A 22,709-nucleotide genomic window follows, 5' to 3' on the forward strand; every position below is an offset into this window, starting at 1 on the left:
AAGTTATTAAATTGGTATGCCTCTAAATCCCTCCCTCAGAGTAACTAACTCTGAATCTTATTTCCTCCTACAGAGAAATATGTATGTTAGCTTTGTCTCAGCCTATATAAACTTGGTTATTCTTGGTAGAGATTCTTTGCCTACCCAGCGAGATAAATTCTGGCCCTTACTTTCTTTTTGAAGAGAAAGTTATGAATTCACTTTCTCTCTAATCTTTGCATGAGCTTTTCCTCCTATTTAAATATCTGATACTATAGGAAAGGCAGCAGAATACAACAGACACTAGTATGGCAATATGTAAATCAATGGTTGTGTAACTGATGTGATTCTGCAATCTGTATATGGGGTAAAAATGGGAGCTCATAACCCACTTGAATCAAATTGTGAAATATGATATATCAAGAACTATGTAATGTTTTGAACAGCCAACAATAAAAAATTTAAAACAGAAAAAAAAAAAAAAAAAAAAAAAAAATAAATATCTGATACTCTTATCAGAAATTTATAGATTTCTCAAATATTCTGTTTAGTAGACATTTGACTAATCATGTTAACTTAAATATTATCCTTTGGAAAGTCTTCACCATCAGAATTCATTGTGTACTACTGTCACTTATGGAGACCTTTTCTAAAATTATTTTTTGTTGTTGCTTAGGTAGAGACCATAGGATAGACCCAGAGAATATATGTGTTCTAGGACAATCTTAATTACTGGGCTGTTATTCTATGGAACTGCTCTTCAAACAAGCTCTCTGTGTATAAGTTCTAAGCATGAATCTTAGTCTAATAAATAGCATTAAAACCCAGTAGTTTATAAGTTGACCACACACTCGTAATTACTTTGGCCACTAACATTATTGTACAATGCATTCTTTAATACTTTTGATATCCTTGACTGCCAATAGAGGGAAGGCTCTCTCCACTGGTGGAAAATAGCATACTACTGCAATAGTGGTGAGAGAGCCAGGTATAGAATGGAGTTTTCCAAATGTCTTGTTTATTTAGGTCAGTCCATATATAACACCATGGGCCAAGCCATTGGATTATAATTTTGGCATCAAGACATTTGACCCTCTTTTCAAAGCATTTGTTTTGTAGACCCTGGAAAAGTAGGAATTACCTTCTAACAGAGGCAATTATCTTTTTAAATGGCATAAAGGAAGGTAATTTTTTTTAACATAGATATTGACATGTTTTAAAACTGTAGTTCTGCTCTTATACTATAAGAGGAAGATAAGCCCTTGTCTTGTGATTCAAACATGGTCTTATTAGTAGGTCCAAGTAAATGACTTCAAGAAACTAGTTCATGGCTCTTCTTGGGCTAGCAGAATGGTCTCATTTATAAAATGCATAAAGTGGTGATCTATGGCCCAACCCAAGAAGAGATTTTTGTGCATTGTATGTCAAAAAGAGTTTTTGATCAAAGGAATTTTTAAATTGGTGTCCTCTAAGGAGCTAATAATGTGAATCTTCAAGGAGGAGTTTAATCTCTAGCATTTCCAAAACACACTTTTCAAGAAATATGGTAGAAAACATTTGAAAGCTCACTACAAAAGCTAGAGATCTTGGCTAAACTATAACTGGTATCTTTTTAAAGGCAAAGTTGATCTCAAAAAGAACATGAGGCTGAAAATTTACCATGAAACAAATAAACTGTTAGTACTAGGATTCTCCCAGTGCTGGTGATAATGGTAATGGTGGTGGTGGAAAGCTGTTGCCCTAGGAAATAGCAGAATATACGTTTTATTGGCCACGTGGTTAGAGGATAAAAGGTGTTGGCTGCCTCAAGATGGGATATTGGAATTTAAATAATATCCCATTTTACATACTTGGCAAAACAAGTCTGTTCACTAGCACAAGAAAACCTTTCTTAGCCTGGTGTATGTGTTGATACACAATAGGCCTCTCTAAGAAATTATAATCATGGGTGTGACCTTATAAAACTTGCAGTTTGAGAATAGTTCCATAGTCTCAAAACAGAAATTATAAGGCTAATGGAGCAGCAGGTGAGGTCATATAGGTGAAAGCAACAAAACTACTCTTTAAAACATCCCCATCCTGGCTTAAAGATTCACACAAGTAAAACCCCATTTAAGATGAATTCACAATCCAAAATTACTGTATTAGCTTTTCTTATCTGTGACCAAAATAGCTGACAAGAGAAACTTAGAAGAGGAAAGAATTTAAAAATTTTTTTTGACGTTTTGGTCAATTGTAGGTTGCCTACAACATTTTAGACCTGAGGTGAGGAAGGAGAGAGAGAGAGAGAGAAGGCCAGGACAAGGTACAGTCCCCCTAAGGAAATACCCCCAGGAACCAATATCTTTCAACTGCCTACAGTTTTTATCACCACCCAGTGGTCATAGATCATCAGTGGATTAATCTACTGATGAAGTCAGCCCTCACATTTCAATCAGTTCTCAAAAGCCCTACCTCTAAACATACCTGCATTGGGGACCCAAGCCTTCAATACATGAGTCTTTGAGGACACTTCATATCCAAACCATAACAATTACAAGTCACACAAGGAAGCAATTCATCAGAGGGCCGATTAGACTTGTCTAAATTCTTGAGACAAAATTATTATAGAAACATCATAGGTTTTTTTTTTTTTTTTTTTTGGAAAAACTTTAGAAACCTGAAAGGAGTATGAAATATAAAAAGGTACCTTTTTTTTTTTTTTCAAAATAATGTATTTGAGTTTCATTCATTCTGTATATATTGGTTCAATACTTTTTAATTTTATTATTATATGAACATATTACCCATAAGTTCTATTATTGTCAGGTATATACAATGTTTCTATGTAACTGATCCTTTGAACATTTTGACTGAGACATTCCCTGGATGATGATGATGATGATGATGATGATTATTATCATCACCTTTGGGAGAAATACCATAATGTTAGAAATATATTCCTCAGGACTTTCCATGATTTGTTTTGGAAACGCTAGAAAGCAACATATATTTCCCTAGCAGGCAAGTAGCTGATGATTGAGAATAGACACTGGAACAGATCTTCCTGGGGTTGAGTCTAGGTCCACAGCTTGTCATGGATCTGAATTTAAGCATGTTACCTAAAATTTCTGTGTCTCATATTTACAATGATATTAATAGGAAACTTCCACATCATTAATCAGGAGGCAGAGGATTTTAACTAGCTCTTTCAATGAGAACAACGTGAAAAATTGCTTTAGAAGCAATATAAATATGCATGTATATATTTTGTATTATATGGCATTAGAGTCTACAAGATATCAAAGAGCAAGGGGTTATCCTGACATTCATGGCTATTTTTCTCCTGATGGCATTTGCTCTTTCTAAGAGGAGAAATAGGGGAGTGTTGATAAGCTTAGGGATGCTTTTGAGAGTATCCCGTGGTTGAGGAGACAGGGATTGGTTAAGAGTGGAAGGGTTTATGAGACCCTTTCATTTGGGTTGGGTCTCTGAAACAAGTAATGTTAAGAATAAGGATGAACCAAAAATAAACAGATCCATCAGAGATCAACACTCAACCTTTATCTATCCAACTCCTGAAATCAGAATAAAATGATCTTGGAAGCAAGTGTAAATACTGGGAGGAAGCTAATTGGTGATGATTGTGTTCTTAGGTTGGATGATTTTTTTTTTTTTTTTTTTTTTTTGCTATGAGGTAGGATGCCAGATACTAATTAAATTCTGAGGCTCAGATAGCCCTATCTGTGGATTATTGCATTCAAAGGACTATAATCCAGAAATCTTTCGATTTATAAATGATTTTCTAAATATTATTATAATTCTCTCTTTTTATTCCCTGAAGCTATTCATTCCCCAAACTAGTGTATTGCCTCATTATATTTTTTATTCTCTCCCTAAAAATTCTTTGTGGTGTTCCCCCAAAGTATCAGCACCAATTGTTTTCTTCTCCCTAGCCACTTTCCTTTTACTACTAACTCTCTTCTTTACTTTCTCTAAAGGAAGATCCTCTTTCCACAGATCCTTTCTGACATAGATATAAATATACTGTCTCTGTTTCTAAGGTTCATCTTGCTGTACAACAAAACCGTGGATCTCCAGGAAAGTACTAAATATCAAAGACGATGGCCAGAATTCTCCTTTATTGAGAGAGGAAAAGGGTAGGAGGCCTTCCATATCCATGTGTCCAAAGGACTTGTCCCTGTATACCTACTACATTTTCCATCTGTCAGCCCTTATCTGACATATTTAGTTTATGCTGGCCAGATCAGAATTCTTGCCAGGCTTTTGTCATAGAACTTTTAGACTAGTTCCCTCTGCCAAAATTCATCTTTGTCCTCTCCACAAACAGTGTAGATAGAAAATGGAAAATTTCCTGAAGGCCTACTTATCAGATTCAGGATTTAATCACACTCATACCCTCTCCCCATTCAGAGAATCTTCAATTTCCTCCAGTCCCTGTTCCTTGTGTAAGGAAAGCTTACATTGCTTTTAAGTACCCTCATGGTGGAGACTACTCTGGAAGTTCCTTCTCTACAACAGAAGCAAGTGTTGGACACTTTCAGCCCTCCAGATTTGTCTGGGCAGGTTGGGGTGATCCTCCTATGGACTCACCCATGTTGGATTCTTTTAGATTCCTCACCATAGGAAACCTATTGTACTGCAGTCAAATTGGTGCCAATTCTTCAAGAAGAATTGTGTGTGTGTAGGGGATCCTGAAGGAATTTGGACCTTGTTTATGCTTACCTAAGAAGATCTGAATAAGATGGATTATGCTTGCTATCACTCCCAGTTCCCTAAATCTGCTCAAGGAATGTAGTATGGGCCCCATGAGATGGTTCTTGAGGTTGTTGCTATCCATTCTATTGCCTCCTCAGGTTTGTCAGCTACTTTAATGCTAAAAATTCTTGCTCTTGGATTAAGAATGTAGCAAATTGTGGCTCACTCACCTATCAACTTCACCCAGGGGAGTGGCCAGGGCTCATGAGTCACATCTTGCAGTCATTCCACCTCAGGAATTCTCCCAGCCATATATGAGCACATCCTTTCCACCAAACATTACATTAATTTCAGCCTCTTTAGTTTTACCTGCATAAGTCATCCTTGGAGTAGGATGGTAGGTGCTGCACCTCTTTAATTTTGTGTCTGTGCCTTTGTATCACTTTAGTGGACTGCTCTAATCACAACTCAAAACTTTTTTATTTGGACCTTCATTGGCATATTTTTCCAGAAATTTCTCAAGTTTCTGGGAGCTGTTAGCCTGTTCTGACTGCTACAAAGTTGGCTTGAAGTTGACTTCCATGGCAGCAGCCAGATCCCCCTGGAATGAAACCATTCACCACCAATGGAGCAAGGCAACAGCTTTTGACGGTTCCAAGTGGTATTGACGTAGGCTGTTTTTCTTTGTTAAGAGTGTAATATAATGTCTTAAAAAAATCAGATGGCTATTGAAGCTGTCTCAAAGATAATATACAGTTTGCAATTTCACAGGGAAGATTTGCTTCTGAAGAGAATCTCAAGTTTACTACATCAAATTTGCTCCTTCCGTCTGATTTTCTAATTGGAAACATGCATCTCCCTACCCGCAACCCACCACCAAATCAGTTTTCATATTATCAAAGCCTCAACCACATTGTTCTTTCTGGAGTTATTTCAAAAAACCATTCTTCAGTTCCCACTTCTTTATTCCATTGTTCATGCATTTGGCTTTCATACCAAATATGCACTATTGATTTGGGTAATAATTTAATCCAAGATGTGATAAGTGTCACATCACAAATATGAAGACCTATAGATTCACTGCCAGAATATAAACTGTCTAAATTTAGTGACCCTACATGGTCCAGTAATTCCAGCTAACAAAACTCAGAATCACAAATAATTATTTTTATCTCTGGAAAGAATTTTAGTAAAATCTACTTTGTTATCTAGATTAACATATGTTAAAAGCTCCACACATTTCTTTTGTTTTATTGCTCTCTCCTACACAAGTCTAAGTGCAGAAGCACCCTGGAAGGTGGTATGAACATTACTTTTGAGTCAGAACCTTCAGGGTCCATCTTGACTCACTCACTACTTGTGTAATGCTGAACAAGACATTTCACCTTCCTGGAGCAAATCCAGCATGTCTACACTGCCTAAAGTCTAAATTAACTTGACTTTATTATTCCATACTGTGTTTGTCATCATAATTTTTCCAGAAAACACTTGCCCAGGAAAATAAAAGTGACAAATAACTGTATGTTCTATCCAGGGACCTTCTAAAAGACCCACCAGATTCTTCAATAGAAGAATCTTGTGATCTTGTACAATTGCATTCTGATCTTTACCCAATCCTAACTAACCAAGGCTTCAGTCACTTGGAATTTTAATAAATATTTCAGTTTTGCCATCCTTCATCTGAGGTGCAATAAAGACTTCTTTGAGGTAGCACTCTGCCATACCATAGTAAGCAAAAAAGCTTGATTTTGTCTCATTAAAATTTGTTTTAGAGATATTCTGGTGTACCACCAAAGGGTCTCAGTGTTTTCAACTTACTGAAAACTATTGTTGAACTACATCAGTTGTACTCAACTGTGGTTTCACACTAGAATAACTTGACATTTAAAACAAGCCCATACAACTTATTTCAGAATGCTTTGGATAAAGGGAACTCTGTGGGGGACATGATGTGTGCAGTCATCCCTACAAGAACTCAGAGCTTGATTTAAGTGCTAGGCTGTTGGTATTATTTTGAAGTTTATAATAATTTGTGCTTAAGGAGCCCTATACTTTTTACATGAGGTCCTGCAACTTATGTAGCTGGTCCTTGCTGTTAGGAGATACAGCATGAGCATTTTATACTTCTTCAAGTGGTTTTAATGTACAGCGAGAGATAAGGAACAGAGGGCTTGTACTTCCCTTGAACTATAAAACATAAAAATAATAACATTCGGTAAGTATTGAGTGATTATATAAAGTGCTTTCTACATACACTCTCATGAGCCTAACAGACAAGACCTAAAAGTTCTTAATATACAACCTCCCTCCAAAGTATTATATTCCTCTATTAAGTGGACTCATTAAGTGAATTCCTATTGACTGCATCTGTATTTGTTCGATATTGCTGCTAAAACAAATTGACCACAAACTTAGTGGCTTAACACAAACATTTATTAGCTAAAAATTGTGGGTCAGAAATGATGGGTCTTATGGGGCAGTTTAACTTAGCTTTTTTTGTTGCTGTGACTAAAGGATTTGACCAGAAAAAGTTTATTTGAGGGCTTAGGGTTTCAGAGGTCTTAGTCCATAGAAAGCTGGCTCCATTTTTCATGGCTCAAGATGAGGCTGAACATCATAGCACAGGGAAACATCTCACATCATGGTGATCAAGAAGCATAGAGAGAGAGAGACTCCACTCTCCAGATACAAATATACACACCAAAAACACACTGGAATTACCACCTCCTCCAACCACATCCTACCGTTTCAGTTACCACTCAGTGAATCCCTATCGGGATTAAATCACTGATTGGGTTAAGATGCTTACAACCCAACCATTTCTTCTCTGAACCTTCTTTCATTGTCTCATCTGTGAGCTTTTTGGGGGACACCTCCCACCTAAACCATAACAGGTGCTAACATCACAGTGTCTGGAGGTTATTGTCTTCTGGAGGCTTGATGGCAGAGTGCATCCTTGCCTCTTCCGGCTTCTAGAGGCTGCCAGAATTCTGTCTCCTCCCTTCTCATTTTCAGTTTCATCACCAGATCATCATTGATATAGTTACCTCTCATAAAAAATCTTTGATTACATTTAAGGCCCTTCCAGATAATCAAGGATAATATACCTATTTTGAGATCACTAATTTAATCCCATCTGGAAAGTCCCTTTGCTACTTAAGGTAACATAGTCACAGTTTCTAGAATGAGAAGTGACCCAATGGTGGTAGAGGAGGATTTTATTCAGCCCACAATGGCATCCTTTAAGCCACACCCAGTTGTGGACATTGACAAGTCAACTGTGAAAGATGAGTCTGTGATTTCTAGGAGTTGATGTTTTAGTATGGGGGCAATGATAATAATAGACACATGGATATGTGATATAATTTCAGATTTTCGTATGTGTAATTAAGAAAATAAAGAAGGAAAAGGTCAGGGCTCTGGAAGGAAGATACACTTTTAAATAGGATGGTCCAGTATGGCTTCTCTCAATAGATTTTGAGTAATGAGTCAGCCATGGAAAGTTCTAGAAAGTGTTACTTGGAGAAGGGAGAGTGATCATGAAGTCTTTGAAGATAGAATAAGTTTGATATCTTCAAGCAAAAATAAGCAAGAAGAACAACAGTTGGAGATGAATGCCGTGTGTGTGTGTGTGTGTGTGTGTGTGTGTGTGTGTGAGAGAGAGAGAGAGAGAGAGGAAAAGACTATTTAATAAGTAAAAATCACCTGCAGGAAAGGTGGATTTTATTCTCAGTGTGATGAAAAGGCATTGGAGGGTGGAAAGCAGGGCAAAACATGATTTGACTTAAGTTCTGAAGTTTATCCTCTGGTTATCACTTCAAGAGAGATAGGGTGATGGCTTGGGCCAGGATGGTTAAATACATGTATCATTTAATGGGGGAATTGGCATATAATTTAATGCTACTGGACAAGTTGTGGACAGTGAAAGGTAAAGAGAAGAATTAGTAATATTTTCTAGTTTTCATTATGAGCATCTGTGTGAGTGATCATGCAAGATGAAATTCTTGGGTTAAACTACTCCTGTGGATGTAATGTTTGCGTTAGTTTGCATTTCCATCAGATCTCTCTCTAATTTATGAGTTGTAAAATTGCTCAAAGACAATGAGAGACTAGAATCCAATAAGCTTGGAGTCTGTGGTCTCAATAATCATAATTTTTCATTGAAGCTATTTTTTGTTCCTACATGTAGTTAGTTTCTCTGAAAGAACATTTATTAATGACCCACAAAACCCAGTTTCTTTAGGAGTTGCTGCCTTCCTACACATGCCAATCAAGGGATATGGAAAAAGGCAACACAAAGATTATGTGTCTCACTGGTTGAACTTGAATTCCAGGTACTGCTCATTTTATATGTATCCAAACATTTTGAGAACTTACATATCCTCTATGGGCAGAAATTATTTAACATTATTAAATGTTGATTTTCTGCCCCAGTAGGTATGGACTCCAGACTGCAAGAATCATAAAAACACATTTCATTTCTGTTTAGAAATATATTGGTTAAAATAAACAAGCTGCCTGCATGACCATAATTTTTAAGTCTTTCATTTTTATATTTCCTGTGCTTTTTGAACCTGACTATCCATTGAGAAATTGCTTCCTGCACATTGGAAATGATGCCATTTTCTTTCTGGAAAATGTTGATGTCTATCAATACCGAAATCTCATTAACAGACACTTTCCTGTTACTGAGAGCTGAAAAAGCAGAATAATTGGTATGATCTTTATCCACATGATTTCTGGAAAATCCTATTAAGATAAAAGGGCAGAGTTGTGAGTTGGCTTGATTCCTAAAGTTGTCTAACTATGGTCTCACTGAGGAGATGAATGTGGAGACTAGGAGAGGAGAAAATGTTAGAAGCTGGTGGGCTAAGGTCTTGGGAGAAAAAAAACCAGAGACAATGTATAGTTATATTTTCAAAAGGAACATGAGAAGTTGAAGGGGGACCATTGCTTTAAATAATAATTTGAAAACTATTTGATACCAAGAATGTCAAGGTGGATATTTTTTCTAATTTTCTTTCTGTTGCAAATTCACCATATTCTTTTCAACCTTTCAGAAAACCTACCTTTTTGTGTGTGATTTTTCTTTCTCTGAAACAAGGAGTACAATAGGAAAGTTAAGCACATGTATATCTAATTTTCAGAAATTATTCTACAATAGGTAAAGGAGAGCTTAACAAAGAAAAGAACTATAAGGTTTCATTATAAAATGGTCTCACTTCAACCTGGAAAGGAAGACAGCCATGCAAAACCTGTGATTTGCCTTTTTGCTGGGGCTAGGGAGACATAAAGAATCATACACTTGGAAAATTACTACTTTTATATTTCTGTAGTGTCCTGAGTGATAGACTTCACATAAATGCTATATAGAAGTTGAAAAGCAGCTTTTTTTCCTGATTATAATGAAGCTGTTGGCATAAGGTATATTTGTACTAACCTATAGAACTTGGGAACATTTTGATTTGTTTTTAATAATCAGGAGATTGCTAAAATAGTGATGGTCTCATTCAATTGATTGAGTCTTTTTAAAAAACTAACAACTTTTGAATGAGTTTATTTAAGGAAAAAAAAATCCATTATTCAGGACAAAATCATGTTAGCATTGCCCTGGCAGGGTGGCAAAGGTTAATATCCCATCAGAGAAGTAGGCCTTCAGCATCAGAAAATGTCTTGTATCCATCCACTTGAACAGAATAGAAAACTACTTCTGCAATTTCTAAAAGCCAAGTTACTTGGCTTAGAGGTTGATAGTCACCTTATTTATTCCCAGCTTAAGAAACTGTAAGGTCTGAGGTCTTCCTTCTTTATTCCCCTGTAGTACTGGGGCTTGAGTCTGGGGCCATACATATGCTAGGAAAATACTCTACAAATGAGCTACTTCCCCAGGTCTGTGAGTATCATTGTGTATATTTTACAAGGGAAATCAAGAAGAATCATTCAACATTTGGGACATTAGAAACTATGGTTTATCATTGTAAATATTATTCTCCTAGTTTCCTCCCTGTCCTCATAGATAATATTTGCTTATATTAAAAATTTCTATTTGCTAAAAGCCCACCTTTATGAGATTTTAACCTTAAATTGAAAATTTTCTTTTAATCTTGAATATCAACATTACAGAATATACAAAAACATGTATCCATACAGCCATCCCAATAAATTTATGGAAGAGAAAACAAAACAACACGAATCACCATTTAGGAGGTTTTTGGGGAATTAACCCAGACTTTCAATGATTTCTACTATCTCTATAGATACTATAATATTTATGCATTTAACTTTTAGCCATGGTTTTAGCTTATCTTATATATAAGTTAAATTGCAATTTCATGTAAATCAGATGGCATTTCCCATGTAGCACCACTAAATAAAGAGAAATTTATTTCTTATTTTCATCCCCCTTCATGCCATTTGGACCCCACATGTTTTTTTGTCTTAGCTTAAGGTCTATATAACTTTTGTTAGTGAGCTTATATATATTACAATGACATTATATTATGCAATATGATATGCAATATGCATATCATAATATGCACATATGTCAATATGATATTATATTGAATGGATTTTTTTGTAAGACAAGGCAATGAGGCTATATTATTATAGTCTATGAATTATAATGTGTAAATTCATGAATTCTATTAAGATTTTAAGAAACGGACAATCAATTTTCTCATAATTAATATATGTTGATCTTAACTCCCACACTGAACAATTCACCACTGTTTTAGTCATCTTTTTGTTACTGTGACCAAATGCCTGACAGCAACAATTTAGAGGAGTAAAAGTTTATTTCAGCTCATGGTTTCAGAGTGTCATTCCATGGTTAGCTGACTCCTCCATAGCTCTGGGCCAAAAGTAAGGGAGACCATAATGTTAGATGTGTATAACTGTGGCAGCTCAGGACCTAACAACAAAGAAGCAGAACTCTGCTCACTAGGGACAAAACATATACTCTAAAGGCATATTTCCAGTGTCTTAATTCTTTCAGCCACACCCCACCTGCCTACAGTTTCTTCCTAGTTAATCTATATCTGTGGATTAATCCACTGATCTGGTTACACCTTTCATAATCTAATGATTTCACCCCTGAAAACTTTTGCATTGTCTTATACATCAGCTTCTGGGGGACCTTGTATCTAAACCATAACAGCCATCAACAGTTAAAAATTAGAAAAAGAATATTTCCGGTAAACAATTCCCTCAGTGATAATAAATTGGAAGATAAACTTTTTTTTCCTTCTTATGCACTCTCCTTTGTGGTTGGGCACTTACCTTTGCTTACCATAATGGATATTTCAACAATGGAGTTGAAGTATCAGTATATAAAAAAAGCATTTTACGTATCTTTAAAAAACTGAGTTAATATTCTTATTATTTTTATGTCTATCAACAAGAAGAGGGGAAGGATCCTTTTCTCAAGTCCATTTGCTTTGAAAAAAATAGCCTGGTTCCTGAACACATTTGACATAAAAATATTATTTTGAAAACTTTCATAAGAGTCATTCTTAACAATTTTCTGGTTTTCAAATATGCTAAAAGAAAATTTTCATTTGAAATAGCCTTTTAAATTTAGCCTTTGGTGATCAGGAATAGTTTACCAAAACAAAAAAAACAAAACAAAACAAAAAAAAAACATGCTATTAATAGGCATCCATTACACTCCAAAACTGGTCAGGTACTAGTTAAAAAAAACCTAATGGAACACCGTGCCTGACCCTAAAGGCACATCTGTTCTGAGATGTGCATCCAAGCACAGTGATTCCCTTTTACTACGGCCTTTCAGCAGAGCTATCTTCCCTGTCTTGTGGATTCTTCCCTAGAATCAAGTGATTAACCTAAAGAAATTGTCTTTTTTTAAATATGGAGGGCTTTTCCTCCAAGCAGAAGACTACAGTTTAAATAAAATTGTACCATTGAAGGTCATTTTGATTCTGAATCCTAATCTCCAAAATCAGAGAGTGTGACCTTTCATTATTGCTCTTTCCCCTCTTGCTCACTGGTCCCAACTACACTTGTGTTTTTAGAATAGCTTCCTTAGGAGACTGTTCATTTACCTTCCCATTCACTGCTTACAAACCCCATAATGTCTAGCATCTATAACCCTTCTGCTTTCATTATTCACCTTGCAAATATCTTTATATCTATGCAAGAAATATCCTCATAATGTTAGTCTTTTGTAAACTAAAAGGAGAGGTTTAGGTTTTATTGGTCATAGTCAGAGTGTGAACAATTGTGTTTTAATGAGTATTATTATTAAATGAGTGGGGAAGGATGGGTTATCCAGCAAGTGATGGTGAGACACTGGTTATTTGCTTTGAAAACTAAATTAATTCCTACCTTAGGCCATATGTATGTATGTGAGTATGTATGTGTGTATATGTGTGCATGTATATACATATATAAAACATTGACATATATTATGTAACTTAGAGCAACATATATATGCATATATATGTACATATTGTCATGTTACTTATAGTGACAATGATATAACTTGAGATCACACAATGTGATGCCTGGGGTTGACATTACCCAGGCTGATACTGTGGCAAGCATTAGGATAGAGTTGGCTACTCTGCCAAGGAAAACACATCTAGGAAAGGCGTTGCATTGAGGATCCTGTGCTCCAACCCCAATTTGAAAGTCCCATACACTGACAAATCATTGCCGAGAACTCAAACCAGCTTGGCCCTGTCCACAAGGGAACCAGAATATTTGGTCTCACTACCGTGCCTTGAAAGGGAGGAGCTGATACATTTCCTGAGTCATACATTTGGTCCACTTAACTTACCAAAGCAAAATGGCAACTACCCCAGTGCACAAAGATCAGTTCCAGATGAAAGAAAACATGGGAGAATGCCTTTAAGGCCTCTGGGAGATTTAAAAAATGAGACTAAAAAGCTCATCAGTAATGCTATGATATGTTTGACTATATAAAGCATTTACATTTCTGTATCAGAGAAGGCTTATATTTAAAGAGTCATCATTAGAGATACATGGACTCACTTAACTAAAACGTCTTTCACAAAACTACAGATGTGAGATAAAATGTTATAAGCATACTTTACAGGGTGTAACTGGAATGACAAAGTAAGGGGTATTCTCAAGGAGCCAAAAAATACAACAAATCAGTAAAAATAATAAAAGCAATAACAAGCTGGTAAGTGACAAAAAGCAGAAAATTCCCCATCTGCTGAGCCTCTTTTAAGTAGCATGCTATGGAGAATGCTGTACAAAGATGAGATGCTGAAGGGCACCCCCAGGAAATAGAGTTCTGGAAGATCTTGCTTTAAGGGATGGTCCATGGGAAATACTGTATGTGGGATAATAAAAACAAACAAACAAACAAACAAAAAACCTGCTAATTCGTGAGCACTAGTTAGTAGTCAAATGATTGGTTGCTTATTTTCATGCTAATAAAGGGATTTCAACTCTTCCAATTCAACCATTCTGCTGAACATAATGGAAAGTTACTTTAAATATAACAAACACATTTCTAAAGGCATCAATCCCTTTAAAGTAATAAGGACTAAACAGATCAAAATCTGTGAGAGCAAGAGCCCACAGAAGTAAATAGCATCTTGAAGCCACCTTTACCTCAGGAACATGTGCTGAACCCAATATGGTATTGGGGCTCTGTTTTTAATGGCCTCTTGGACCTTGGAGGAACTGCAGGCAAATCCTATTTATCACTTTATAAACCAATACTCAGAGGGTTGTTAACTCACAGTAGTGGAAACACAAGTCAACCCCCTGCACCCCTCCTATCAGCCTTCATCCACCTCAGGTGACTGCTTGCCAAGTCATATTGTTGCAGAGAATAAAAGAGGGAACCTTTCCCAGAAGTCTGTAAGTACTCTCATACCCTTTAATCCCAGCTCAGAGCCAGGACCTCAAAGGGCAATGCTTTTAGAGTATAAACCAGAAAAAGAAAATTCAACTAGCTGAAAGTAAGTTACCTGTCTAGGACTGCGCTCTGATTGGAGAAAGGGAGAGAAAGGAAAGTTAAAGAGAGAATTAATAAAAGGAGAATCAGGAGGAGGAAGAAGAAAGGGAAAAAGTAAAAGAAGAAAAAAAAAGTCAAAGATGAGGACAAAGCTGGGTGCTCACCTGTCATCCCAGCAGCTCTGGAGGCTGAGGCAGGAGGATCGCGAGTTCAAAACCAGCCTCAGAAACAGTGAGATGCTAAGCAACTCAGGGAGACCCTGTCTCTAACTAAAATGCAAAATAGGGCTGGGAATGTGGCTCAGTGATTGAGTGCCCCTGAGTTCAGTCTCCAGTATCCCCCACACCACCAAAAATGATGAAGGAAAGAGGAAGAAAGGAAGGGAGGGAATGAGGAAGGGGAAAAGGGAGGCCAAAATAAAGAGAAAGAAAACAGAAGTTCTAACCACAAGCTCACAATCATGCAGATTTGAGGCTGACACTAACATTATTAGTGTGTAAAGGCAAGTCAAGAGCTTAGTAAAAGTGTAACTTACCCGGGCATAACCACAAAGGACCTATGGCCAAAATATATAAAGAAAACCTACTAATCAATAACAACCAGAATTCTATTTTAAAAAATGGCCAAAGATTTCACTAAAGTGGGAAAATAAAAGGTCAATGAAAATAAAAGGTCAGTAAAAAGATGATCAAAATTGTAAATCAACAGGGAAATATACGTTAAACCACAACAAAATGGTCCACCTACGGGTCAGAGGCACTCTCTCCAGCCATCCAGGGTACCCCATGCCTGCCTGTCAGTGGTGCTGGGTAATTGTAAAACTTAGCCTTTTCCAGTGTGTAGGATGGTGGAAATGACTAAGATTCCACCAAACCTCTCTCATTTAAGACAAGAAGCTTTGCAAAAGGATAAAAGCTGGAAACAAGACATCTTCAAGCAACAGTCTAAACTGCCTGTTAAGTGACAATGAGTGCCCTGACAAAGATAGAGAGATCTCAGTGATTCCTCGGTGAAGCTCATGCTTCAGTGTTTCTTTTAAGAGTTTTGCTTTAAGAGTTTAAGCATCAGGTGAGAGTTCTGCAAGAGAGCCCTGTGGCTTGGAAACCATCCCACAGTTGTGGAGATGTTGGGATATTATTCTGCCTAAGATTTTATTAGGATGCTAAGGAAGGTTGGAAGTAGAGATTCTACTCAGTCCAGTGCAGGAAAACAAACAAACAAACAAAAAAAAAAAACCCTAGTCTTTTGGCCACTGTGAAAGGGGGTGAACCTGAACTAAGAAGACGTCATTTGCATAATTTACTGTCTGATTCTCAAATTAGGGAGTGGAGGAGGGAACAATTGTGACACATGCAGCCCTTAGCAGCCTGAACAAGACATGAGCTTGCTGTCCCCTGGGTCCTGCTTAAGCATCTCACTTCACCGAGCCTCCAGAGGAGGTTTACAAGATTGCATTGTCTCTAAAAGAATGTGTGATATTTCCGGAACGTAATCATCACAAATTAACAAGATCTGTTTTAAACACCAACTACTTCATTTTGTCCTTCCACTGAGAGATGAGTGAAGCAGTGTGAGGATTGCATTTCCATCTACTAAGATGTTATTCCAAATAAACTGATGAGATGCCCTCCTATAGAAGAAGAGTGGGGGGCTTGTTCGTTCTTTTTAAATTCAAGCCTCTTTCAATATACTTCTCGGTTCCCCATTTTTGCCCAAATTTTGGCTCTCAAACAGTATTACATGTCAGCATCATCTGATGATTCTTGCCACACCAATGGCCATAATTTCTCCTTCAGGCTAGTGCCTGAGACTGCCTGTTCCTATCAGTCTTCTTGGGAGGCCAATCATTTTGAGAAATGCTGGCCCTTATTTCTCTTCCTCAGTAGTACCAGGACATGGCCTGCTGAAGTTTTACCATAGAACACCAAACTGCCTGTTCATCCCAATGATATTAGTTGCAAGATGCAACTTTCAATAACAGCTAACATTAACTTTTAATAATTGGTAGTGATGGAATATGTAAATAAAAGATTATGGTTAGTTTGCAAATTTTGAATCTATACTCAATAGCAATTGAGATTCCTTGAATCAGCTTTCATGATGGCTTTATTAATTGTCAAAATAAATTATTTAGAACTTGTTTATCTTATCAACAGGTTTTTTACATTCTTATTTTTGTTTTATATTATTAATATTATTATTAGGTACCAGGAATTGAACCTAGGGGCACTTAACCACTGGGCTACATCCCCAGCTCTTTTTTTCCAATTTTTAGTTTTGAGGCAGTGTTTCACTAAATTGCTTAAGGCCTTGCCAAGTTTCCGAAGCTGGCCTTGAATTTGCAATTCTCCTGTCTCAGCCTCCTGAACTGGTGGGATTACAGGTGTGTGCCACGGTGCCTGGCCCCAGTAGCAATTTTAAATTAAAAATGTTTTATTTCCTTTTTTTGTGCTGGGAATTGAGCCCTTTAATAGCAATTTTTGTATGTCATTTTATTTATCACTAAGTAAGCATTTGTAAACTTTAGAATCAACATAGGTATAATTAACGTCAATCCTAACTAAATAATAAATAATTCAAACAAAACGTGTTTGATTAAATCAAAACTCATTTCCTTTTTAAAATTATGTTTTTCACAAATGCCGAATGTTTTCTCTGATACAAGGAGGCTGACTCATAGTGGGGTGGGGGGGAGCATGGGAAGAACAGATGAATTCTAGATAGGGCAGAGGGGTGGGAGGGAAAGGGAGGAGGCAAGGGATTAGCAAGAATGGTGGAATGTGATAGATATCATTATCCAAAGTACATGAATGAAGACATGAATTGGTGTCAACATACTTTATACACAACCAGAGGTATGAAAAATTGTGCTGTATATGTGTAATAAGAATGATAATGCATTCCACTGTCATTTATTTAAAAAAAATCAATTTAAAAATTATGTTTTTCCTTAAAGCTGGGAAAGGCCTAGATATGCTTATAGTTTTGGTGCTTATTTCAGTCCCACTTTGTCCAATGAACTGCTATCGAACCAGCATCTTTGGTTTCTAGTTGCTTTGTTAGTTGTACAAGTGAATTTGGTCCACATCCTGCCTCTTCTCTGTTTGGTGATGCATAGAGCAGGAGTTTTACATGATAGTTGACTGGACTCTTTCTGCTCTGTGGCCACAGGTAGGTCAAAACTGTATTACAGATTACATACCAAATCCTAGTAATTCTTTTCACCTTGGATGCTTTTCGCACTACAAAATACTTAGAAGACCCTCACCCAGTGTGTGACCCTATGATTCTACGTCCTATCCTATTTACTCTATGGAATTTCATAAAGTACAAGTTAAGACAATTGTTCAAAAGATCCAGATATAAAAATCCATATTACTTCAGGAAGGCATTATTCTTGAGGGCATAGAAAATAAATTGAACTAATTGCAAATGTAACAAGAAAATACTCAGGAACCAATGGACTTGCAGAACAGCAATGATGTCATAAAAGCCCAAGAATCTCTTTTTTCATTCTCTTGCATGCTAAGGATTTGTTTTAACATAATTGGTATTAAGCAAAACTCTTTAAAAAAATACTTACAAACTCTATCTAGACAATAAGAGCAGGGAATATCTATTACATATCTCACACATGCTAAGTGTTTCAATAATGATATGCCCTTCACTCATGACAGTCAACCCTCAAAATAGTTGTTAATATTTATCCTTGTCTTAGTTTGGGTTTCACCAAAAGAAGACTGTGAGACAAGCATTCAAATAAAAGGGTTTTGTTTTGGAGGTGGACAGAGCATTGATAAGGGGTAGGGCAGTGAGACTGGAAGGAAAGCACTCACTACCGCTGGGTTTTCAAGCAACTCACTGTGGGTAACTGCAGCCTGTGTCATAGAATCAGAACAGAGGAATGATCCCACCAGAGGAGTGAGGTATTTGAGATGGTATTTATGCACCATCTCCCATAAGTTCATGATTGAAGGCTGTTCCATGAGATATTGATTTCATAACACTAAGCATTTCAGTCATGTGGATGGAAAAGCAGGCTCCAAATTTAGAAGAAAATTCTCATACTGTTGTAAGCAGTTGGAGTTCAGCTGTTGAAGAGATGGGAACAACTCAAAGTAAAGGCTCCTAGATTGAAACACAGGCATGATGTTAAAGGCATTGCTTTCTTAATCACATCTTGCTGATCCAAACCTTCATCACATATTCTGTGATTGGGTGAAATTTTAGGTTGAGATCACATTGTCCTTTGGGATGACACTTCCCTATATCCCCTCCAAATATTTTTTTAAGAATTAGTTGTGAATGTGGCCATAATGTTCCGTGTTAAAGCCAAAGGTTTATAGCTAAATTTCATATTTGGTAGAAGTGTATTTCATTTTCATATAATATGTACATGATCCAAATGTGGAAGGAAAATGAGTGGGCCTGTTCTGGGAACAAAGCAAAGACCAAAGGCAGGTAACGTAGAATAATCAGCCATAGGCACAACTAAACCAAAAGTGATTTCACATAAATACTAAGTCCTTATTTTTTTATTCATTTCTCTGCTTTTTCAATGTGATAGACACTTCATCGCCTCCTTCTGCCTCCTCAATCACAACTTCTTATGGCTTAGGTGTTCTTTGGTGGATAACCTTGCAAATTAAATTTCAAAGTCTAAGCATATAATGTTTGCTTACTTGATGTAAGCAACAGAGAACTAAATATGAACTTTGACAAAAGTCTATTAATAATTGACAAATAATGGAATTGTCAGGGTGTAGAAGGCAATACTCAAAAAATAAACAACCAAAAACCAGTAACAACCAAGGTCGAAATAAGCTAGGAAAATGTTCTCCCGGCTAGTTTGTATTGATGATTATGAACAACATGCTAAATCAGTGCTTCAAAAGTCTATATATGACTATTATAGATCTGGGGCAAATGATCAGGAGACCTTGGCTGATAATATTACAGCATTCTCCAGGTAAGAAATTTTTTAATGTAAAATTGTGCTTTAATATTACACTAAGATATAGCATCAAAACGAGATGCAGGTTTGTGCTGGTGGTGTGGAATTATTTGTCTAGATATGCGTTTAATAGAGAGGGGAACTTTCTGGGGGGATGTGAAGAATCTTGAGTTCTTGGATTGTTTAAAATATTCCAAGGCTGAGAATCTTGAACAATTGACTGTAAAAGCTAACCCTCTGTCTACACTTGAAAGTATGATGGAGTTAATTTAACCACACATAACATTAGTCATAAATTTTGATGCCTTGTGTTTTTAAATTTTATTTATTTATTTTTCTGTGAGAGTGACAGTGAGTGCTCATGTTCATGAGGTAGGAAATAACACTAACTGCAAGATAACCGTCTTATCTGGTTGAACCAGATAGGATTACTGCCTCAGATATTCCCATCCTGCTGGCTTCCTGTGTTATCATTCATTTTGATTACTGTTGTTTTTAACTTCCACTTTAGATTTCAATTTGTCTACGTTACATTCATCTTTCAACTTCGCTGTTTCATCTCTCCTGCAAAAAGCTTCATTTCTCTTCCCAAATTAGTTTTCCCTTGACTTTCATATTTCAAGATACAAGATGGTGAGTGTCACGGTTTATGTTTTCTGTTTGTAATAAAAACAAGAAACAAGATATCTTTAAAGGAGTGTTTTTCTCTCAGCAGATACAGAAATGGTTTATTTTCTGGAGGAGGGGAGGGGAGGCTGCAATACACTGTTAGTTCCATCCATCTTCCATTACAGTCCTTACTAAAGGCAATGAATAGTGTAAGTGCTCATTATGGTGATAAATTAAAGGAAAAGAGACAGAAAATATCCAGGGAGGGAGAGTCTGCTTCTTTTTGAATTCTTGAATCTAGAGTGAAATCACTCAAAATCACTTTGCTATATGTAAATTAGGACAAATAAAATCATTCTAACCCAGCTGATCTCCTGCAGGCAGTGCTGATTGACCCACAGGTCATGATGCCCCAGGTTGGCCGTGGAATAAAGGGTGGGACCCATCCCAGTCCTTGCAACCCTTGATTCAGGTTTTCTCCCATTTGAACTAGAAAATTCTGGAGAATTCATGATAGCCTAAGAGTGGAGGGGCTTACATTTCTGCATAATCTAATCTTTCCTAATCATTGCTTTCTATGTTGGACCCATCAAAATTTTCTGCTTCTGGAAGATGTCCCTTCTTGGACATCTTGTCACGTCAACTGCCCCCATGTCAATTCTATTCAATAGGTGACATGGTTCTTCTGTGAGTGGTCTGAAAACAACACCTTAAACCAAATGGGCCATTACTACCAAGGGAATTTCAGGCCCTTGATAGACGCAGGGAGCTGGTGTCTCAGCATTGGTGCTGGTGATCACCCAGGCCATTTCTATACAGCTTTCCACACTCCTTGGCCCCTCCACCAATGCTTGCCAATGAGTTAACTTCTGCTTATAGCAGTCTCTAGGGGCTAGGTTCTGTACTACCAGCTGAGGACAGAGCAGTGAGCCAGAGCAAATTCCATCCACAGGAGCTTAAATCCCATGAATGCATATTGACTTTGGGTTCCCATAATTCTGGAGGATTGAATTAATATTAAATGGACTCCAAACAGTTGGCTCAGAGAAGCCTTCAGAGAAAAGAGCCAAAGGGTGCTGCAACCCTCGAGATTCGAGAACTTTGTGAGACCAGAAGACTTAGGCACTTCAAGTTATGAACTGGAAAACCATCCTATGGCTTATTTTGAATCATGTGGCACTCCAGAGATTATTGCCTTCCTATGTGTGCCCTGAGAAATTTAGGGAAGGGTGGCAGGTAATGGGAAAGAGTTTGCAATGCCACCGTTTCCATGAATCTTGACAATTCATTTTTGTTCATCCTTAAAGAAAAAAAAAAGACATTATCAACTTTGGAAGGCAGCTGATACTCTTTTGTTATTGAGCACTTGAGACTGTATTGCAACACATACTCGTGGTTACCGATTTCACATCTCAATTCCTCTTTTGCTGTGTGACTTGCTGGGTGACCCTTGATTCTTTGTCTTGTATTATCTAGCTGTCATATGGAACTAAAAGATTTTCTGCCAGGGTTTTGGTGGCTTTGGGTTGATAACATGAAAGGAATCACCCTGAAATTTTTTTTTGACTCTGATTCAAATAAAGGGTGCAACACCTAAACCTCAGATAACCCGTTGTAACCTAAGGTCAGGGTATTTCAAAGACATTTGTGAAATGGTCTCCTCCTACCACAAGGACAACAAAGAGTCATTTAAAGTAACAGTGTTTATCTCTCTGTACTCAGATCTGAAAACCACATTTTGGAGTTTTGGGGACTGGGCAACCTTTCATGTGACCCAGCTATCGCTTGGAGACATTTATGATTAAGACTCGGGGCTTTAGTATTACTGTAACCAAAAACAAACAACAAAAACAAACAATCAGTCAACAACAAAAAAACATAATGAAGAATAAATGGAACCACTCAGAAGAAGGAAATTTCCTATTGCAAATATAAATATGATAAGAACAGAGTGAATGTCAGCTTGCTGCATTTTGTGTGACCTGATCTGATTAGGGTTAATTTGAGAAGGAACGGTATATTTTTTTTTCTCATCTACATGCTCTCAAAGCAGTCTCCTAAAGCATGATCTGCACATATTTTGTGGCTTTTTCCGAAATAATTATTGATAGAAAATCATTCTATAATTTGGGTACTTAGAGGCCCTCTGGTTTCAAAAATAGAAGCTCCTCCCTCTCACACTACGTCACCTAACGACACTGACAACTGTGTGCTTTTTTTCTGTTAATCACTGAAGAATAAAAGTGATGATGTTCTTACTTTGATATTCCAGAAGCCATATAAACTCACCAGTAGCATTTTAGTGTTCATCACAATATTTATTAACTAATAGCCACCAGAGGTGGTTAAGGCACTTTTTGCATTCTGTCTCAAAGTAAAATATTAAGGTAAGGAAATTGGAATGCAAGGTGACAGTGTTTGAAGGACTTAGGCAACAGTCATTCATTGTGCTTGGTAGGTGTGATCAATAAGCACAAGGCTTTAAAGCTGGATGTCTTCCAAGAGCAGTCACCTCTT

General features: G+C 36.9%; 1 protein-coding gene across 1 annotated transcript in view; it reads left to right on the forward strand.

Annotated features, from left to right (window-relative positions):
* The first annotated feature begins 19,404 nt into the window (after positions 1-19,404).
* The window catches only part of Hao1 (hydroxyacid oxidase 1), a 52,746-nt gene continuing 49,441 nt past the window's right edge, over positions 19,405-22,709 (forward strand). The window contains exon 1 of the mRNA XM_046433274.2: positions 19,405-19,598. Coding sequence (XP_046289230.1) covers positions 19,462-19,598 — 137 coding nt within the window. The 5' untranslated portion in view covers positions 19,405-19,461. The remainder of the gene's footprint in view (positions 19,599-22,709) is intronic.

Source organism: Marmota monax, unplaced genomic scaffold, assembly GCF_021218885.2.
Source record: "Marmota monax isolate L192 unplaced genomic scaffold, Marmota_monax_Labrador192_F-V1.1 WCK01_AAM20220418_F8-fsc00014, whole genome shotgun sequence".
In the NCBI taxonomy this organism is placed as follows: Eukaryota; Metazoa; Chordata; class Mammalia; order Rodentia; family Sciuridae; genus Marmota; species Marmota monax.